Here is a 16,229-nt window from a genome sequence, read left to right on the forward strand (position 1 = left end):
CCAGGGTGTTGCCAGAGAACCCTTGCAAGCTTAATGTGCTGTGTTTGCTGACAAAAATTGCTCACTTCCAATCTGACGTATATTGCTTTTTGCCACATAGTCTAGGGTAGAGTGGTCCAGGACATTGTCTTACCAACTGATCAGCTTCAGTTGTATTGTTACCTGTCAATGTACAGAGCGCTTTCCTTAGGGAGATGTTCCCTATCCCCTGATGGCTCAACCCTTACCCTGCTTGGCTTATTAGATCTAACAGGGCAAGACTGCCTTGTTCTTTTCATTTCGATTTGCTTCTTTCAGTGGGGGCCATGTTTGATCTATACTGAAAGAACCAGTGCTGCAGTGACTGTTCTTGGAAAGAGATTGCACAGACAGCAGCACAACCGATTTGTTTCAGCCAGTTCTGCTTTCTAAGGACAGCTGATTTACCAGAACTGAAAAGATTAACCAGAGCTAAAAATGCTAATAAAACAGCATTGCAGAATAGTGGCTGGCTTTGGACCAGATTTGGCTCACAGGCTGCCTGTTGCACAACATTGCCTGTTTGATTAGCATACCCTTTTTGTGATAGTTTACTACACTGGTTAAGAACTGAATACTCAGGGTGGTATAGTGATGATTGAATCACTATGTAACTTTGTCCTTTAAAAAGGTAAAGGGACCCCTGGCCATTAGGTCCAGTTGTGGCCAACTCTGGGGTTGTTACGCTCATCTCGCTTTATTGGCCAAGGGAGTCAGTGTACAGCTTCCGGGTCATGTGCTCAGCATGGCTAAGCAGTGCACGGAAACGCCATTTACCTTCCCGCCAGAGCGGTTCCTATTTATTTACTTGCACTTTGACGTGCTTTTGAACTGCTAGGTTGGCAGGAGCGGGGACCGAGCAACGGGAGCTCACCCCATTGCAGGGATTCGAACCGCCGACCTTCTGATCGGCAAGTCCTAGACTCTGTGGTTTAACCCACAGCGCCACCTGCGTCCCTCCTCTTTGTGCTTTTTGTCCTTTAGGGCATATCAATTTCACAAATGTTCTGTTATTATACTTGCAAATGTGCTCTCACAGCTGAGTTACTTCCGCCCCCCTTCAACATAACATTTACCCTACTGCAAATAATAAAAGGTAGGTTAGAAACTGGAGTGAAAGGAACAATTTTATTTACTCTGTGCAAAGCTGTCCTCGCTAAAATTGAGTGTAAAAGTTCCTCTATAGCAAATTCTGCAGAATACGGCTGTGCAAATATCTCTAACACCAGCCCACATTTCAGAAGTTACATTCGTAGATAAAAAGGACTGTACACTTATCTTGCCCTCAGGGAAAACTGAAGGAACTGAACATGTTTAGCCTGAAGAAACAAAGATTAAGTGGAGGGAGGAGGGCAGGAGATGGGTCAATATCTAAAAGATTATCAGAAAGAAATAGTAGAGGAGAGGGCTAATAACAGTAGGTGTAAATTACAGGAGGGAGGCTTAGAAAAGACAGGTTCAATTGGTGTCTATAAAACAAGGATAGCTATGTGCATCACCAAATAGAAATATTTTTGTCTGCTAATGTTTCTTCCACACTAAATATATTGTGTGGAAAACTTGCAACTTTACTTCCTGTAGTGATTCAGTTTTGGGAATATCATCCAGTTTCCCCAGCAAATCTCACAGCAATACAGTGGTACCTCGGGTTACATACGCTTCAGGTTACATATGCTTCAGGTTACATACGCTTCAGGTTACAGACTCTGCTAACCCAGAAAAAATACCTCGGGTTAAGAACTTTGTTTCAGGATAAGAACAGAAATCGTGCTCCGGCGGCACGGCAGCAGCAGGAGGCCCCATTAGCTAAAGTGGTGCTTCAAGTTAAGAACAGTTTCAGGTTAAGAATGGACCTCCGGAACGAATTAAGTATTTAACCCGAGGTACCACTGTATGTTGCTGGCTTGAAAAAGCAATCTTCTCCTTTCTCATCCAGCAGCCCAGCAAACATGATAATTATTTATTGCCGTTGACATAACGGAAGATCACTGCTTGACAGGCACCGATTGGATCATGCCTGTATGACAAAGAGCAACATCCGCCCACATCATTTCGTGCTTAATTTGCTCCCCCCCCCCCCGTCTTTCCTGGGCATGCTGTCATATTTCTTATATTCTCAGACCCATTGATTCATCTAGTCCCAGTATGTCTACACACCAGGGGTCAGCAAACTTTTTCAGCAGGGGGCCGGTCCACTGTCCCTCAGACCTTGGGGGCTGGACTATATTTTGGTGGTGGGGGGGAATGAATTAATTCCTATGCCCCTGGTTATTTACCCAGAGATGCATTTTAAATAAAAGCACACGTTCTACTCATGTAAAAACTACGCTGATTCCTGGATTGTCTGAGGGCTGGATTGAGAAGGTGATTGGGCCAGATCCGGCCCCCGGGGCTTAGGTTGTCTACCCATGGTCTACACTAACTGCAGTAGCTGTCCAGGATTTCAGGAAGAAGGCTTTACTCAGTCAGGCCAGGAGTTGGGACTGTTTGTGTGCAAGGATGACTGAAGGATGACTGATGCCTTATGCCAGCTGTCAGACATTGCCCATGTCGCCCCATCTTGGCTACTTTAACCACCAGCAGATCTCCAGGATCTCAAGCAGCAATGGGTCTCTCCCAAGACTTACTGCCTACAGTGTCTGACCCCAAGACTGTCTGCATGCAAAGCATATGCTATTACACCAACAAGCTATTGCCACCCGCTCCTTTTTCCAGCCCATGTGCAGGAGGAAGCCTTCATCCATGTCTGTGTTGTGAGCTCTTAATATGCTTTACGCTTAAGGTTGTAGTGCCATGCATTTATTTAAAGAGACAATAGCACTATTTCTTGTAATGGATGGGGGCAGGGAGAGCATGGATTCGGAAGAATATATATATATATATATATATATATATATATATATATATATATATATATGCTTTCGTAGATTTTCACGGGTACAGGAATGCAGGTTTTGGTGTCCTCGGGTGTCTTCCCGTGTAAAAGTTGGGGTGTCTAGGCGACGTTTCGACGAGGTCTCACTCGTCATCTTCAGGCTGGTGCTTTCGGCTTCTTGTTACTGGAACAGAGCAGGATCTCAGTGTTTGAGTTCCTATAAATACTGTTGAGGGGGTGTGGTGTATAGCCTCCAATGTTCTGGGCAGAGAGGAAGTTCCCAGGCTAGCGTGCCTTTTCTTCTTTTGTTCCTTAATTACTTGAGGGATATCTTGAGTGATTTCTTGAGTGATATCCTGAGTACCACTTAGGTGGGTCATTAGGTGTGGATTAGTTGCTAAAGTCTTTGTGTCTTGACCTCTTGAACTTTGTGAAGAGTTTTTCTGAGAAGATGGCTGTACTGCACTTAGTTGTGCTCTGGCTTGGCTTCGTGTATAGGGGCGAGCTGTGGTTTTGTGGCCTGTGTCAGCCAACACATGAAAGAAACAGGACACGAAATTAATTTTGCAGATTCCAAATTGCTCTTTAACATGGAACATCACCACAAGAGAATAATCATGGAAGCCATCGAGATAGAGAAACACCCTCACAACATGAACAAGCGTGACGACACATCCCGCTTGCCAGACATCTGGAAATTAGCCCTCCCCACAAAAACTGACACCAGATCCAGAGGCACACAGAACGCCATCACCAATCAACCACACCAGACCCAAACCCAGACCCTCTCCACAGATAAATTACAGACACCATCCAGTAGCCAAACCATGGTGGCACCTCCGGATGCTGCACCCCCCTGCAATCCCTACACAGATCTGGCTGACACAGGCCACAAAACCACAGCTCGCCCCTATACACGAAGCCAAGCCAGAGCACAACTAAGTGCAGTACAGCCATCTTCTCAGAAAAACTCTTCACAAAGTTCAAGAGGTCAAGACACAAAGACTTTAGCAACTAATCCACACCTAATATATATATATATAGTCTTTTTCTGAGGTTGGGGCAGATAGGTAGCATCACTGGCATTCATGCATTTTATTCCTGTGCTCAGGTGGCATTCAGCCTTAAAGGATAATTTTAAGAAAGGCTCAGAAAATGGCAGAGCGCGAGTGTGTGCAATTGGTCCCTGTTTTTATGCGCCCAATCTGCCAGGCGCTAAGTGCTCTTGCAGAGCCACTAATGGGGCTTGCGCACTCGCGGAACCTCATTTCTCACGGCTGTCGTGACACTGTCGGATGGAATTACTGATTCCCCCACCCCTTGTATAAAAATACTACAGCTGAAGGATGGAGAACATGCACTCTCCCTGTCACAGAGAGGAGGACCCTTGAATCGATTAGGCTGCAATACTAGCTGTTCACCTGCGAGTAAGCCCTATCAAATTCGACAGGACTTCTGAGAAGTCATGGTTAGGACTTGTGCTGTTAATAGTTGGAATCGCTGTCAAGTTTTGCCAAAAAAGGGTGAAATGTCCCAAGCAAATTTGGATGGTCCTGCTCGGCCAAGATGCCAAAAAAAGTGAAACATCCAAAGAAAATTTGGATAGTCCTGCTCCGCCAAGATGCCTGAATAATAATTTTTTTTGGGGGGGGGAGAAAGGCAGGGGAGAGGGATGAAATATCGTCTGAATTTCGCCTGCATTTGTAACCAGGAGGTGCAAAGAATTTGAAGGTTTTTCAGGGGAGTGGCACTAAGTTTTATTCTCAAGCGGGAATTTCTCTGGAGGGTTTCAGCCACCCTTAGCCATCAGCCATGGATTTCTGTGTGTGTGTGTTTTAATTTTGAAAACGAAATAGAACAAAAACCGCAGTTTGGGAAGGAGATTGGGAAGAAGGCGCCTGTCCTTTGTAGAGAAGGAGCGCAAGGTACTCACTGACACGTGATGCGATGGAAGAAATCCATCCGCCGCCGGCGGCGGGAAAGAGCCAATAAAGCGGTGAGTTTGGCGCGCCAGAGCTTCCCAAGGATGCGGCCGCCGGCGAGCGAGGCAAGGTCCCGAAGACGCGGCGGAGGGCGCCTGTTGCAGTGACTGACAGACGCACAGACAGCCTCCTCAGCTGCTTCCCCCTCTCATTCGTCCACCCGTCTGTCTGTCTGTCTGTCCCCAACTGACGGGGGCTCCACAGGCGCGCCTCACTTCTCGCCTCACTTGAAGCTCAGCGTCCGAGGGAGACGCACGCCTGGAGAGCGCGCCTGGGGCCATGGACAGCTCCTGGGAAGAGCGCGGGAACCTGACGGTCCCCTCAGGCAGCGCGAGCGAGAGCCCCGTCCCCAGCCCGGCGGCGTCGTGGGCGCCCACGGACGGCTTGGCGCCCCGGGAAGACAGCGGCTCTGCGTCTTTCTGGAACACCCCTTTGAACCAGGCTCTGAGCGTCTTCGTGGCGCTGGCTCTCTTCGTGGCCATGCTGGGCTTGGGCTGCACGGTGGAGCTGAGCCAGCTGGGCGCGCAGCTGAGGCGGCCCCTGGGCTTGCTGCTGGCGCTGCTGTGCCAGTTCGGGCTCATGCCCTTCGTGGCTTTCCTCATGGCGCTGGTCTTCGCCCTCGACGAGGTGGCAGCCGTCACCGTCCTGCTGTGCGGGTGCTGCCCCGGGGGGAACCTCTCCAACATCATGTCGCTCCTGGTCAACGGGGACATGAACCTCAGGTACCCGAAGGGGAAGGGAAGGGAGGGCCAAGCTGGAGGCCGGGTGGGGCAAGAAGAGCCAAACGGGCTAGTAACAATACTACTGCTAATACTACTACTAATAATAATAATAATTTATTATTTATACCCCGCCCTCCCCAAGACCGGGCTCAGGGCAGCTAACAACCAATAATAAAACCAAGCTGATTAAAATACAATAATAATAATGCTACTAATAACAATGCTGCTGCTGCTACTAATACAAATACATACATCATACATACATACATAAATCTTATTATTTATACCCCACCCATCTCTGGGGCAGCGAATTTCTAGGGGAAAGGGTGGCAGCGAGACTGAGGGCATTTCTCCTGCAGGAGGAAGCGGGGAGGAACAAGATTGTGGGTGCTTCTGTCTGAAATTGGTTATTTTCGCTTTAACGCACTGTCTAAAGTTGCATTGTTTCCTGGCAGAGCTCCAACTCCATTCACATTGGGACGGCGAGCAGACATTCAACAGGTGTAGCGCCCTCCTATCTCTCCCCCCACCACCACCACGACGGAAGCCAAATCCACCCGTAGAATATCTTATCCGTCACAACACCTGCTCAAGGCACGGAGGTCCTGCGAGGAAAAGGAACGGAGAGATGAAATGTAAAACTCCCGAGCAAACGTCAGATGAGTTGTTATGGATGCCCTGTTCCCAGAGGGTGGGGCAAAGAGGCAAGTGCCACTGAGCAAGTGCAGAGTGCCTGCACTGGAGTTATCTGCCTTTCCTAATGGAAGTTTCGCCCGTCGCTGCATCTCCAGCCTCAGGAAAGATGCACCTGTTGAATGTCTGTCTGTTACACACCCGTGAAAGGCGCAGGGGCTCTGCCAGGAATCACCCACAGACCTGTGCATTTGGGCTTGGGGAAGAACTTTCCCTGCAGGCTTTAATCCCCACCAGCTGTTTCTATGAATTAAGAATTAATTGGGGGGGGGAGGCAAGACAGGGCTATGGGGTACAGCCAGACAATGTGGGCAGCCTTCTCCTTTTGCACAGTACATATTTTTGTAAGCCGCTAAGCTCTTGCTTCTCTCCCCGCTTTCCGAGACCCTCTAGTTTCACTTGCAAGCCGGCACAAAGAAGAGAGAGAGCTGTGCTGCCAGTGTGCGCTGTGAACCTTGATAGCCAGACACGCCCTGCAGGCAGCAGTGCTGAAAAACAGCGTTTGGGGTGTGTGCGGGGAGGAAGTTTTTAACGATGGGGAGGGAGGGGAGAAAAGTGTGGACTGTGGGGAAGAGAGATAATGTGTTTAAGTAAAGCCTGCACTGGGCAGATGAGAGACAGCAGCACATCATGCCATGGCGAGAACAGTGCATTGTAACGAATTGGGAAGGGTGCCTTTCTCTTTCAAAACTACCGGCTTTTGCTTCTACAACACACACACACAGAGTGTAAAAGGCAGAAATCACCCGTATAAAATTAGCAGCCGAGCAGGAGGTTCCCACTGACAGTGTGAGGTTGGAAAGACTAAAGGGAAGAGGCTTCTGCAATAAAATGTGCCGTCTGAGCAGCCCGTGGAAAGTGAATGGGGTGGTGGAAGGATCTTCAGTACATCACGTATTTTTCCCTCTGGGAATTCTGTTTTCTCTCGTCTCTGGCAGTATAATCATGACCACATCGTCTACGTTGCTTGCTCTGGTCTTGATGCCTCTTTGCCTGTGGGTCTACAGCCGAGCCTGGATCAACACCCCGTTAGTGCGCCTGTTGCCCCTGGGCGCCGTCACCATGACCTTATGCAGCACTCTGCTCCCCATCGGCATTGGGGTCTTCATCCGATACAGGTTCACCAGGGTGGCAGACATCCTGCTGAAGGTAAGCCAGGCCCCAGATACCCATCTATACAGGGGATACAGGGAGGAACCCTAATGCAGGCACAGACTACATCTAGCTAGAACCAAGAGCAGTGGTGTAATTAGAGTGTCAAACTATAGGGTCATGGAGACCTGGGTTCAAATCCCCAATTAGCCACAAAGCTCATTGGGTGATTGCCTCTCAGCCTCCTCTTTCTCACAAGGATGTTGTGATAAAAAAAAATTAGGAGGAATATACCACTTTCAGCTCCTTGGAGCTAAAGTGGTATACAGTGGTATCTCAGGTTAAGAACTTAATTCATTCTGGAGGTGCGTTCTTAACCTGAAACTGTTCTTAACCTGAGACGCCACTTTAGCTAGTGGGGCCTCCTGCTGCCGCCGCACCACCAGAGCATGATTTCTGTTCTCATCCTGAAGCAAAGTTCTTAACCCGAGGTACTATTTCTGGGTTAGCAGAGTCTGTAACCCGGGGTACCACTGTATATGAATGTAACAATGAAATTTTAACAAAGAAATTAAAGTGTTACTCCAGTGAGACAGTGGGAGAGCATATATGTCCTGAAGGCACAGGATCCCTTTGCATTATTTGCCGAGTGCCATGTTTGCTTTCCAAGTGAAGAACCGCTCTAGCAGGGCTGCCGGTATCTGAGGTCTTGCAGAGTCGTTGTCAAAGCAGGCAACGCTAAGCTAGAGGGACCAACAGTGTAAACTGCAACCAATGATCCCCCATCCAGTATTGCGAGATGAAATCCTGCCTTGAGAGCAATTTTTTGTTGTTACAGAGGGAATTCACACACAGTAGTCCTCCTACGACATTGCCATATGTATAGTAGTAAACAATATTTATAAATTTCAGCCGCTTGCAGTTTTCTTTCTGGGAAAAAGAATAAGTGTCTTGTGACATAAAATGTGTGTTGTGTTTTTTTTGCCATCGTGGTGCTTCCCCCCCCCCCCAGTATAAAAAGGGTGGAGTAAAATAAATGCCCCATAGTATGGTTTTCTCAGGGGGTATTTTACCACCCCAGGATACACTGGAATTTGATTTGGAGTAGCAAAAGGTACCGCTTCAGTAAAAATAAATAAATAAATTGGTAGCAGATGAGGGCCACACTAGTAATTTGCAATTTATCCTGAATATTTTATTTATTTTTAATTATTTAAGAATCACATACAACCATTGCTCTCTAGGCAATTTAACAACAGATTAAAATATAGAATAATATACATCATAAAAACAGTAGAGTATTAAACGTGACTAGATAAAATTGGCATTCTAGAAATGTTTGCTTAAATAAAAATGTTCTTAGGGCACATAGGAGTCACACAATGCCATCATCTGCCTCGCTTTCACTGAATGTTCCATATTGCAGGGGTTACTGAGCTGGGTGCAAAGATATTTGATTTCTGAGGCACAAGGTACCTCTGAAAGCTCAGCTCCTTATGATATCAGTGATCTAGTTGGCCAACTGAGAGTAAAGAACTCTGATCCCAAGTTGTTTAGGCCTTTGTACACTAGTACCAAAACCCTGAACATGGCCTGGTAGCATACAGGCAAGGAGTGCAGTTCCTGGAGCACGGGTGTTATATACTGTCAGAAAGCTACCAGGCCTGAACCAAGACTGAGATGTGCTCAGATGATCAGTTTTCTCCAGCAATTCCTGCAACTGATCCACCATGACCATCCATTTTTGTTTTAAAAATGCTTTTGCGTTAATTACATAGATTGCTTGTGCACCTCTGCATAATTAGAATGGGGAGGTGGTGAGAGCACCCTTAATTCTTCTATACTGGGGTAAGTTTTTTTTAGTATTTCTCACCCCAAAGCATGTGGTATATGAGGTTGTTAAGAGTGCCCATTAATTCTCTAGCTAGAGAAGGCTTTCATTCGGCCCACCTATGTTGCAATCTTGCTGTCTTATATTGTTATGGCATTTCACTGAACTCTACTGTATATTTTGTTTTAGTATATCATTCATTGCTTCGGGGGGGGGGGAACCCCCAAACCAGTATATAAATAAATTGGAATAAATAATAAGAAATTGAAACAGAACAAGCAGTTCTACTGTTAATCCTGCTAGTTCTGTCTGTGATCACCAAATATACGCCATTTATTTATATAACAGCACCAATACACATTCATATGCTTTGGCAAATGAAGCAGTCTTATGTGTCTGTTTTAACAGATTCCGTGCTTTCCTTGATGCTAGAAATATATTTTAAATAACCTGTATGCTTATTGATATAGTAATACGTAATTAAAAGCAGCGGTCCTCCAAAATCCTACTCTATCTAATCCAATGCTTTCTTTGCTAGGTTTCATTGTGGTCCCTCCTGGTATCCCTGGTGATCCTTTTCATTCTAACCGGTACCATGTTGGGACCTGATCTGCTGGCTACTATCCCTGCTACTGTCTATGTAGTAGCTGTGCTGATGCCCTTGGCTGGCTATGGCTGTGGTTATGGCATAGCAACCTTATTTCATTTGCCACCTCACTGCAAGAGGACAGTGTCACTGGAGACCGGCTGCCAAAACGTACAGCTCTGCACCGCTATACTCAAACTGACCTTCCCTCCGGAGCTTATTGGGAGCATGTACATGTTCCCCTTGCTCTATGCTCTCTTCCAAGCTGCAGAAGCTGGTCTGTTTGTATTGGTCTATAAGGTGTACGGCAAGGATTCCTACAAACAAGAGCCTCTGGTAGGGGAAGAAGAAGAAGATACAAACATTTCCTACAAAAAACTGAAGGAAGAGGAAATGCCAGATACCTCCTATGGCACTGTGACTGCCGAGGGCCATGCCTCAGTGCTCATGGAACCGATGCAGACTGCCCTCTAGAGGAAGGGAGGACCTGAACTGGAAATCCTGTTGTGGGATAATGTAGCAAACTGTTCAGCCAAAGCGGGAGGCAGGGAGATGATGGCACAAAGCAGTTGCTGTAATCTTGATTCCCTCAGCATATATGGTTTGTAAAAATGCCAATATTTTTGTCCACGAATAGCAAGTCACCTGTGACCACCTCCTCAGCTACCACAAAGAATCAATATGAGCCATCACAATAAAGTATACTGAAATGCAAGCAAGCAGGAAGGCTGCATGCTGAAGAGAGGGGTTTTATAAGGTAATTTTAAAGACTAGTATGAGAGGGAGGGAAGAGAAGAACGGGGGGATTAATGCTGATAGTATTTGTTCTTGTGTAACTGAATGTCACCAACAATTGCTGTTTAAAAGCTTTGTGTCTGTTTTACATTATTCAGCTTCTGTGTATGTGGAAAGGTTGAACTCATGTTGTATATTTACCACTGATTAAATTTCTTCTGAAGATACCAAGCCATTAAGAGGACTTATGAGACACTGTCTGCTTCATCTTGTTGATATCAAAGCTGTCACTCTTTTCACAGACAGAAGAGCAACAAGATCTCCCTCCCACTAAGTGGTAGTCAAGAGAAACTCTCTTCCGAATGAGTGGGGGCCTTTTTAAAAACCGAATGCTCCTTGGCATTATTAACTCTTCAGGGTAGATACCTGGGAGCAAAAATCTGCAATCTGTTTTAACAAAGGAGGTGGACCTGTGATGCAGATCTATTGTAACCATTATCTAAGATGCCAAGTAAGGGTATTTCTTAACCCTTTAACCAGAGAAGCCAGGAACTGAATTCTGTTCTGTTTGCATGCAAAGCATGCATCACTGAATACAATATGTGCCCTCCTATTTCTGTAGGTCATGTGGACTTGCTTGGGAATCAAAGCTAAGATTTCATTGGTTCACCAAGCTTGTAATCCCAAACATATTTACCGGAAAGTAAGTTCTACTGAATTTAGTGGGATTTACTCAATTAACTATGTTTAGTATTAGACTAAATGGGAACGTACTATGTGTATATTGTAAAATATTACTAAAGTCTGAAATGCCATAGCATTAAAGTTTGTGGGACCACTTCAGAGGTAACCAAGGTAAAATAAATCACGTGTGGAATGTGGCCTAGCAGCGAGATTAATAAATAATATACAGTACTTGGTATACATATAGCACAATCCAGTACATGCCCATTCAGAAATAAACCCATTGAGTTTCAGTCAGTTTACTCCCAGATAAGTGAGTGCAGGATTGCAGTCCTGAATGGTTTGAACAGCACTGATTTCAAAGTAACTTTTCCCCGTTTACAGGCGGACCTTTAGTACATTTACTGAGAAGTAAATTCTGCTGAGTTCAGTGGTTCTTACTTCCATGTAAACCGGCCTAGGATTACAGCCAAGTTAAGTTTACTGTCCCCTTTCAATGCATATTTGTTGACCACATGGGAATTTTAACGCAGGGCGCTTAACCATTTCTGCTACTTTCTATTATTATTTGTCTATGACATCAGAAAACCGGTTAACAGCCGAGTCCTCTGCATGCTTACTCGGGAGAAAACCCTACAGCGTTCGGCGGTGTTCATTCCGCAGTGAGGCTGCAATCCTGCGGACACTCATGACAAGAACGCGCCGCTAAAACGAGGGGCCTTTTGTTGCAGAGTAAACCACCTGCTGCTGCAACAACAGAGCGGGCCGCGCGCGTGCATGCAGGCATGCTTCCTCCAAGGAAAGCACCCGACGTTAATTGGCGCTTGCTCCGAAGTAAGCGCTCATAGGCTTGCAAAGCTCGCTCCACGGGACCCGCACAGCTGTGTCGAGTGACTCTCGTTTGGGTCTCCCGGGAGAGGAGGCGGCCCGCCCAGCGGGCTATTTAAGCCTCGTCCGTGATGAGCGCAGCCCGGGGCAATGGCCGCTTTGGTGGACGACGCCATGGAGAGCTACTCGTCGTACCCTTCCTACAACCCTTACTCCTACCGCTACCCGAGAGGCAAAGGCGGGCAGGGTCCGTGGAGGCAGCGGGGCGGCTACTTCTCCGGTTATGGCGAGACGGCGGCGGTGGCGGCCGCGGCGGCCGAGTACTTCGACAACTACCAGCGGGCGCAGCTGAAAGCCATCCTGTCCCAGGTGAACCCCAACCTGACTCCCCGCCTGCGCAAGGCCAACACCAAGGAGGTGGGCGTGCAAGTCAACCCGCGCCAGGACGCCTCGGTGCAGTGCTCGCTCGGGCCGCGGCCGCTCTTCTTGCGCCGCCGCGCCGTCGAGCAGGAGCAAGGCAGCCCCGTCAGCGGCGCCTGCCGCTCCGTGCGCTTCCCCAGGACCATCGCCGTCTACTCGCCCGTGGCTCCGCGGCGCCTCACCACCTTCCTGGAGGAAACCGAGCCCCCCGACGGCCCCGCCGCGGCCTCGACGCCGCCGCCGAAAGCCGACGAGGCGCGCGGCGGCGGGGAGAAGGCTGAGGGCCCCGCCGACCTGCAGGAGGAGCAGCGGCCGCCGCCGCGCCCCAAAGCCGAGAGGAAGGAGGGCTCGGGCCCAGCACCCGAGGGCGGCCTGGAACAGCCGGAGAAGCCTCGGGAGGACGGCGAGGAGGCGCCGCCCCAGCCAGAGGAGAAGCGGGGAGACGAGGCCGCGGAGAAGCCCTCGGAGGGGCCTCGAGAGGAAAGCAAGGCCCGCGTGCGCTTCCAGGTGGGTCTCCCTCAGCTTCCCGCCTTTTTCTTGCTTCTTCGGGAGACTCGCTCTTCCTTATTTCCCTTGTGCGCAAGCGGAGGGTTGGGTTTTCTTTTTAATAATAATAATACTAAGGATGCTAATGTTTAAGTTAAATTTTATAAGAACTGTGATTTGGAAAACCGTTAAAAGGACATGCAATGAAATTCAACCAAGGGGAAGCGAGGAAATCAATTAACAAAGTTAAAAAGTGTAATTTAATAAGCCTTTTAATAAGGCTATGAGTTATGTTTGTTTTATGTGTTGGTTTATAATGTTGAGAAAACAAATAATTTTTTTTGAATAATAATAATATAAAATATTTTTTTTTTTATTAATTATACCTGCCCACCTGGTTGGGTTTCCCCAGCCATTCTGGGCTGCTCCCAGCAGAACACTAAAAACACCATAAAACATCAAATATAAAAACTTCCCTAAACAGGATTGCTTTATTTTATTTTATTTTTTGCTGCGCTTCAGTGAAAGTCTCAGGGTGGCAGTCAAGAATATGGTGAAACCACGTTTATTTATTCCTTGAATTTTTATACCGCCCTATAACCGCAGGCCTATGTGCAGAACAATAAAACAAAGCAGGAAGGCATAAAAATGGACAAAGGAAGGCATAAAAAAGGACATAAAAATTCAGCTGAGTGGATGAAACTTAATCAGCCCCTTCTGCCCTATGGTATCTGGGGCTCCTGTGGGAGACCTTATTTGTGGGGTGGTAGTTAGTCTGTTTAGGCCAGGCTTGGCCAAATTGTGTAGCTGGAACAAGCCTTACTTTCCTGAATGAAGAATAGAGCTATCCTTCCGCTCTTGTAAGTGAAAACTTGAGTTTTAGAGAGCCTAAGGGCCCAACAACAGGTTGTGCATTTTTGTACATAACTCTTCTTGGACATGTTTGCTTAAAACCAGAAGCAGCCTGTGGGGGGCTTTAAAGTCTGGGCAAAAGTTTACACTGTAGGAGCCAATGCCAAAGGGCCTTTCTCTCTCCCCCCCCCCCCCCCGCAATAAAATAAAATATTTGAGGGTGTCAGCCCCCCCCCCGGTTGATGGGCATTGCCATTCAAATGGTGTCATGTGATTGATTATATGGGTTGGGGTTTATCTGCCTCCCCAATATTTTATTCAAGTTGCCCCCCCCCCCCCGTGGGGTAGGATGGCTTAACCATTTTCTCTCCCACGCTGGGACTTGTTGTGGGGGGTGGGGAGTTACCTGCAGGTGCCTTCAGGTTAAACAGAATGCACAAGGCTGTATGCTATGCATCAATTTTAGTCTTGTAAGACTTGTACAAGTTTGGCACCTGCACTGTCCGTTTTGGCATGAGGCCGGTTGTGATGTGCTTCATTGGGCAAAGGCAAGCTGTCCTAGGCTCTTCATGCAGGCATAACGAGAATCCTTGGATAATTAAAGTATCTGATTCAGAAGAGCAGAGGAATTACCTGCTTATGGCAAAGGGAGCAAAGTTGAATATTGGCGTAGAGTAGACCCAGTGGTGTTGGTTTTGTAGGAGCTTTTTGTGCTTTGTGGGTTGTTGGCTTGGGCCAGTGGTGGGGAACCTGTGACTCTTCAGATGTTGCTGAGCACAGGTAATGCTGGTTGCGACTGGTGGGAGATCAAAACATCTGGAGGGCCACACTCACCCCTGACTTTTAACAGTTGCTCATGTGCAAGAAGGAGCACAGAAATGCAGTTAATTGAAAGAATCCCTTCATAGTTATTTGTGGCTGGGCTCTGAGCCTCATGCATTATTGTGTATGGAGAAACTAGACTAGCCGGGAGACATAGGATTGTGGGGTTGGTGGGGAGACCCAAAAGTTCCATTTAGTACACTCTCCCTGCCTCTGCATACCACTGCATCCCCACTACTCCTCTGGTGTGGATTGGCCCACCACATCCTGAGAACATGTGGATGGAATGGAGAGCAGAAATGACTGGTTTGTTTTCCCCTTTGCAGAAACTTGTTTCAAGCTGTGACACCCTTTCTTCCTGTGGTGAGCAGTCAAGGTGGCTGGCAGTAGTTTATCAAGACAATACCAAAAAGCCTAAAATGCAGCCTATGCAATCAAAATGGCAGAAGACGCGTGTACCAAAAAGCAGTGTCCAAGAAGCTCACTGAACGCAAGTCTTTGCTTGTGTTCCAGTGGGTGGAAATGGAGCCAAACATCTTTGGGAAGGCTATGCCAGTTTCTGGGCACTGTAGGAATAAAAATGGGGCTGGGAGGGCCTGCCTGCTTGCTATTTCTCAGGGTGGGGAGGTTGGAGCAGGCCTTAGGCAGGTTTATGTGAAAGAAGCTGGTCTTTAAGATGCTTTATAAATAAATAAACAACAAATAAATTGGTTACCAACTTAAATTTGTATAAAATTGGAGTAATGTGACTTGATCTACTGCCTCTAGTCAGAATCCTGGTAGCTGTAGTTTAACAACCTGGATATGATTTCAGAAGCTCCAGGCAGGCCCATTAGAAGTGTATTACAGTAATTAACCTAGAGGTGATTAGGGTATGGAAGACGCAGGCCAGGTCTGGCTGAGTTAATGAATAGGAAGCTCAGTTCATAGAACTACCTACATTGCTATGGGGCACTGACACTCTCCACCTCCTAGTGAAATAATAGTGTTGCTTTATTAAAGAGTGTGAAGAAAATATTGCAGGGAGAAGATTGGCCAGTACTTACCTTCAATATAGAAGGCATTGAAGAGAGACGAAACTCTCTGGACTTTGATTGAAAGTGTTGCTTAAGTTGGTGGTTAGTTGGTTACTGTTCTTCAAGGCAGTGTTAGAAACTCATAAGCTTGGTGCCAAATGGCTCCTTAAACCAGGGTTAGTCACCAAACCGAAATGTCTAGTTGCCATTTTTGGGCCAGAAATCTGAAAAATTGTATTTTTCAATACAACTTTTTGGTTCCTGAAATTCATTCCGATTGTGTAGATAAAATACAATGCAATGGATAGAATTCTAGAGGATGGGTTATGAAAAGTCATGATCCAGTGACCCCCAGGCATGCACCTATGGAAGGTGGATACGGGATATGCCCTCCTGGCACCTGGGCATCTTCACTTGGTCACAAGTGGCCGATAGCTGGGTGCAAAATGCGCCTGGTGAATTATGGACGCTGCCTCAAGCAATTAGAAAAAGATCCATTATTTGATTATTGATGTAAACCTCCAGAATGTATTTTGTATAGCTAAGTTTATACCTCTGTCTTCAACACATTGTGTTTTGTTTTATTG

The 16,229-nt window shown here is 47.0% G+C and overlaps 2 protein-coding genes across 5 annotated transcripts in view; both read left to right on the forward strand.

Annotated features, from left to right (window-relative positions):
* Nucleotides 1-4,559: 4,559 nt before the first annotated feature.
* SLC10A4 (solute carrier family 10 member 4) lies at nt 4,560-10,759 on the forward strand. The gene is made up of 3 exons (XM_081924584.1): nt 4,560-5,597; nt 7,229-7,439; nt 9,752-10,759. The coding sequence occupies exons 1-3, from the start codon at nt 5,155-5,157 to the stop codon at nt 10,271-10,273; spliced, it is 1,176 nt and encodes a 391-aa protein (XP_081780710.1). The 5' UTR covers nt 4,560-5,154; the 3' UTR covers nt 10,274-10,759.
* Nucleotides 10,760-10,906: 147 nt separating this feature from the next.
* Nucleotides 10,907-16,229, forward strand: part of ZAR1 (zygote arrest 1) — a 36,291-nt gene continuing 30,968 nt past the window's right edge. For all 4 annotated transcript variants that reach the window (XM_081924589.1, XM_081924590.1, XM_081924591.1 and 1 more), the window contains exon 1: nt 10,907-12,973. In XM_081924589.1, the coding sequence (XP_081780715.1) occupies nt 12,197-12,973 (777 nt within the window). In that variant the 5' untranslated portion in view covers nt 10,907-12,196. The remainder of the gene's footprint in view (nt 12,974-16,229) is intronic.

Source organism: Podarcis melisellensis, assembly GCF_964234715.1.
Source record: "Podarcis melisellensis genome assembly, chromosome: 9".
Lineage (NCBI taxonomy): Eukaryota > Metazoa > Chordata > Lepidosauria > Squamata > Lacertidae > Podarcis > Podarcis melisellensis.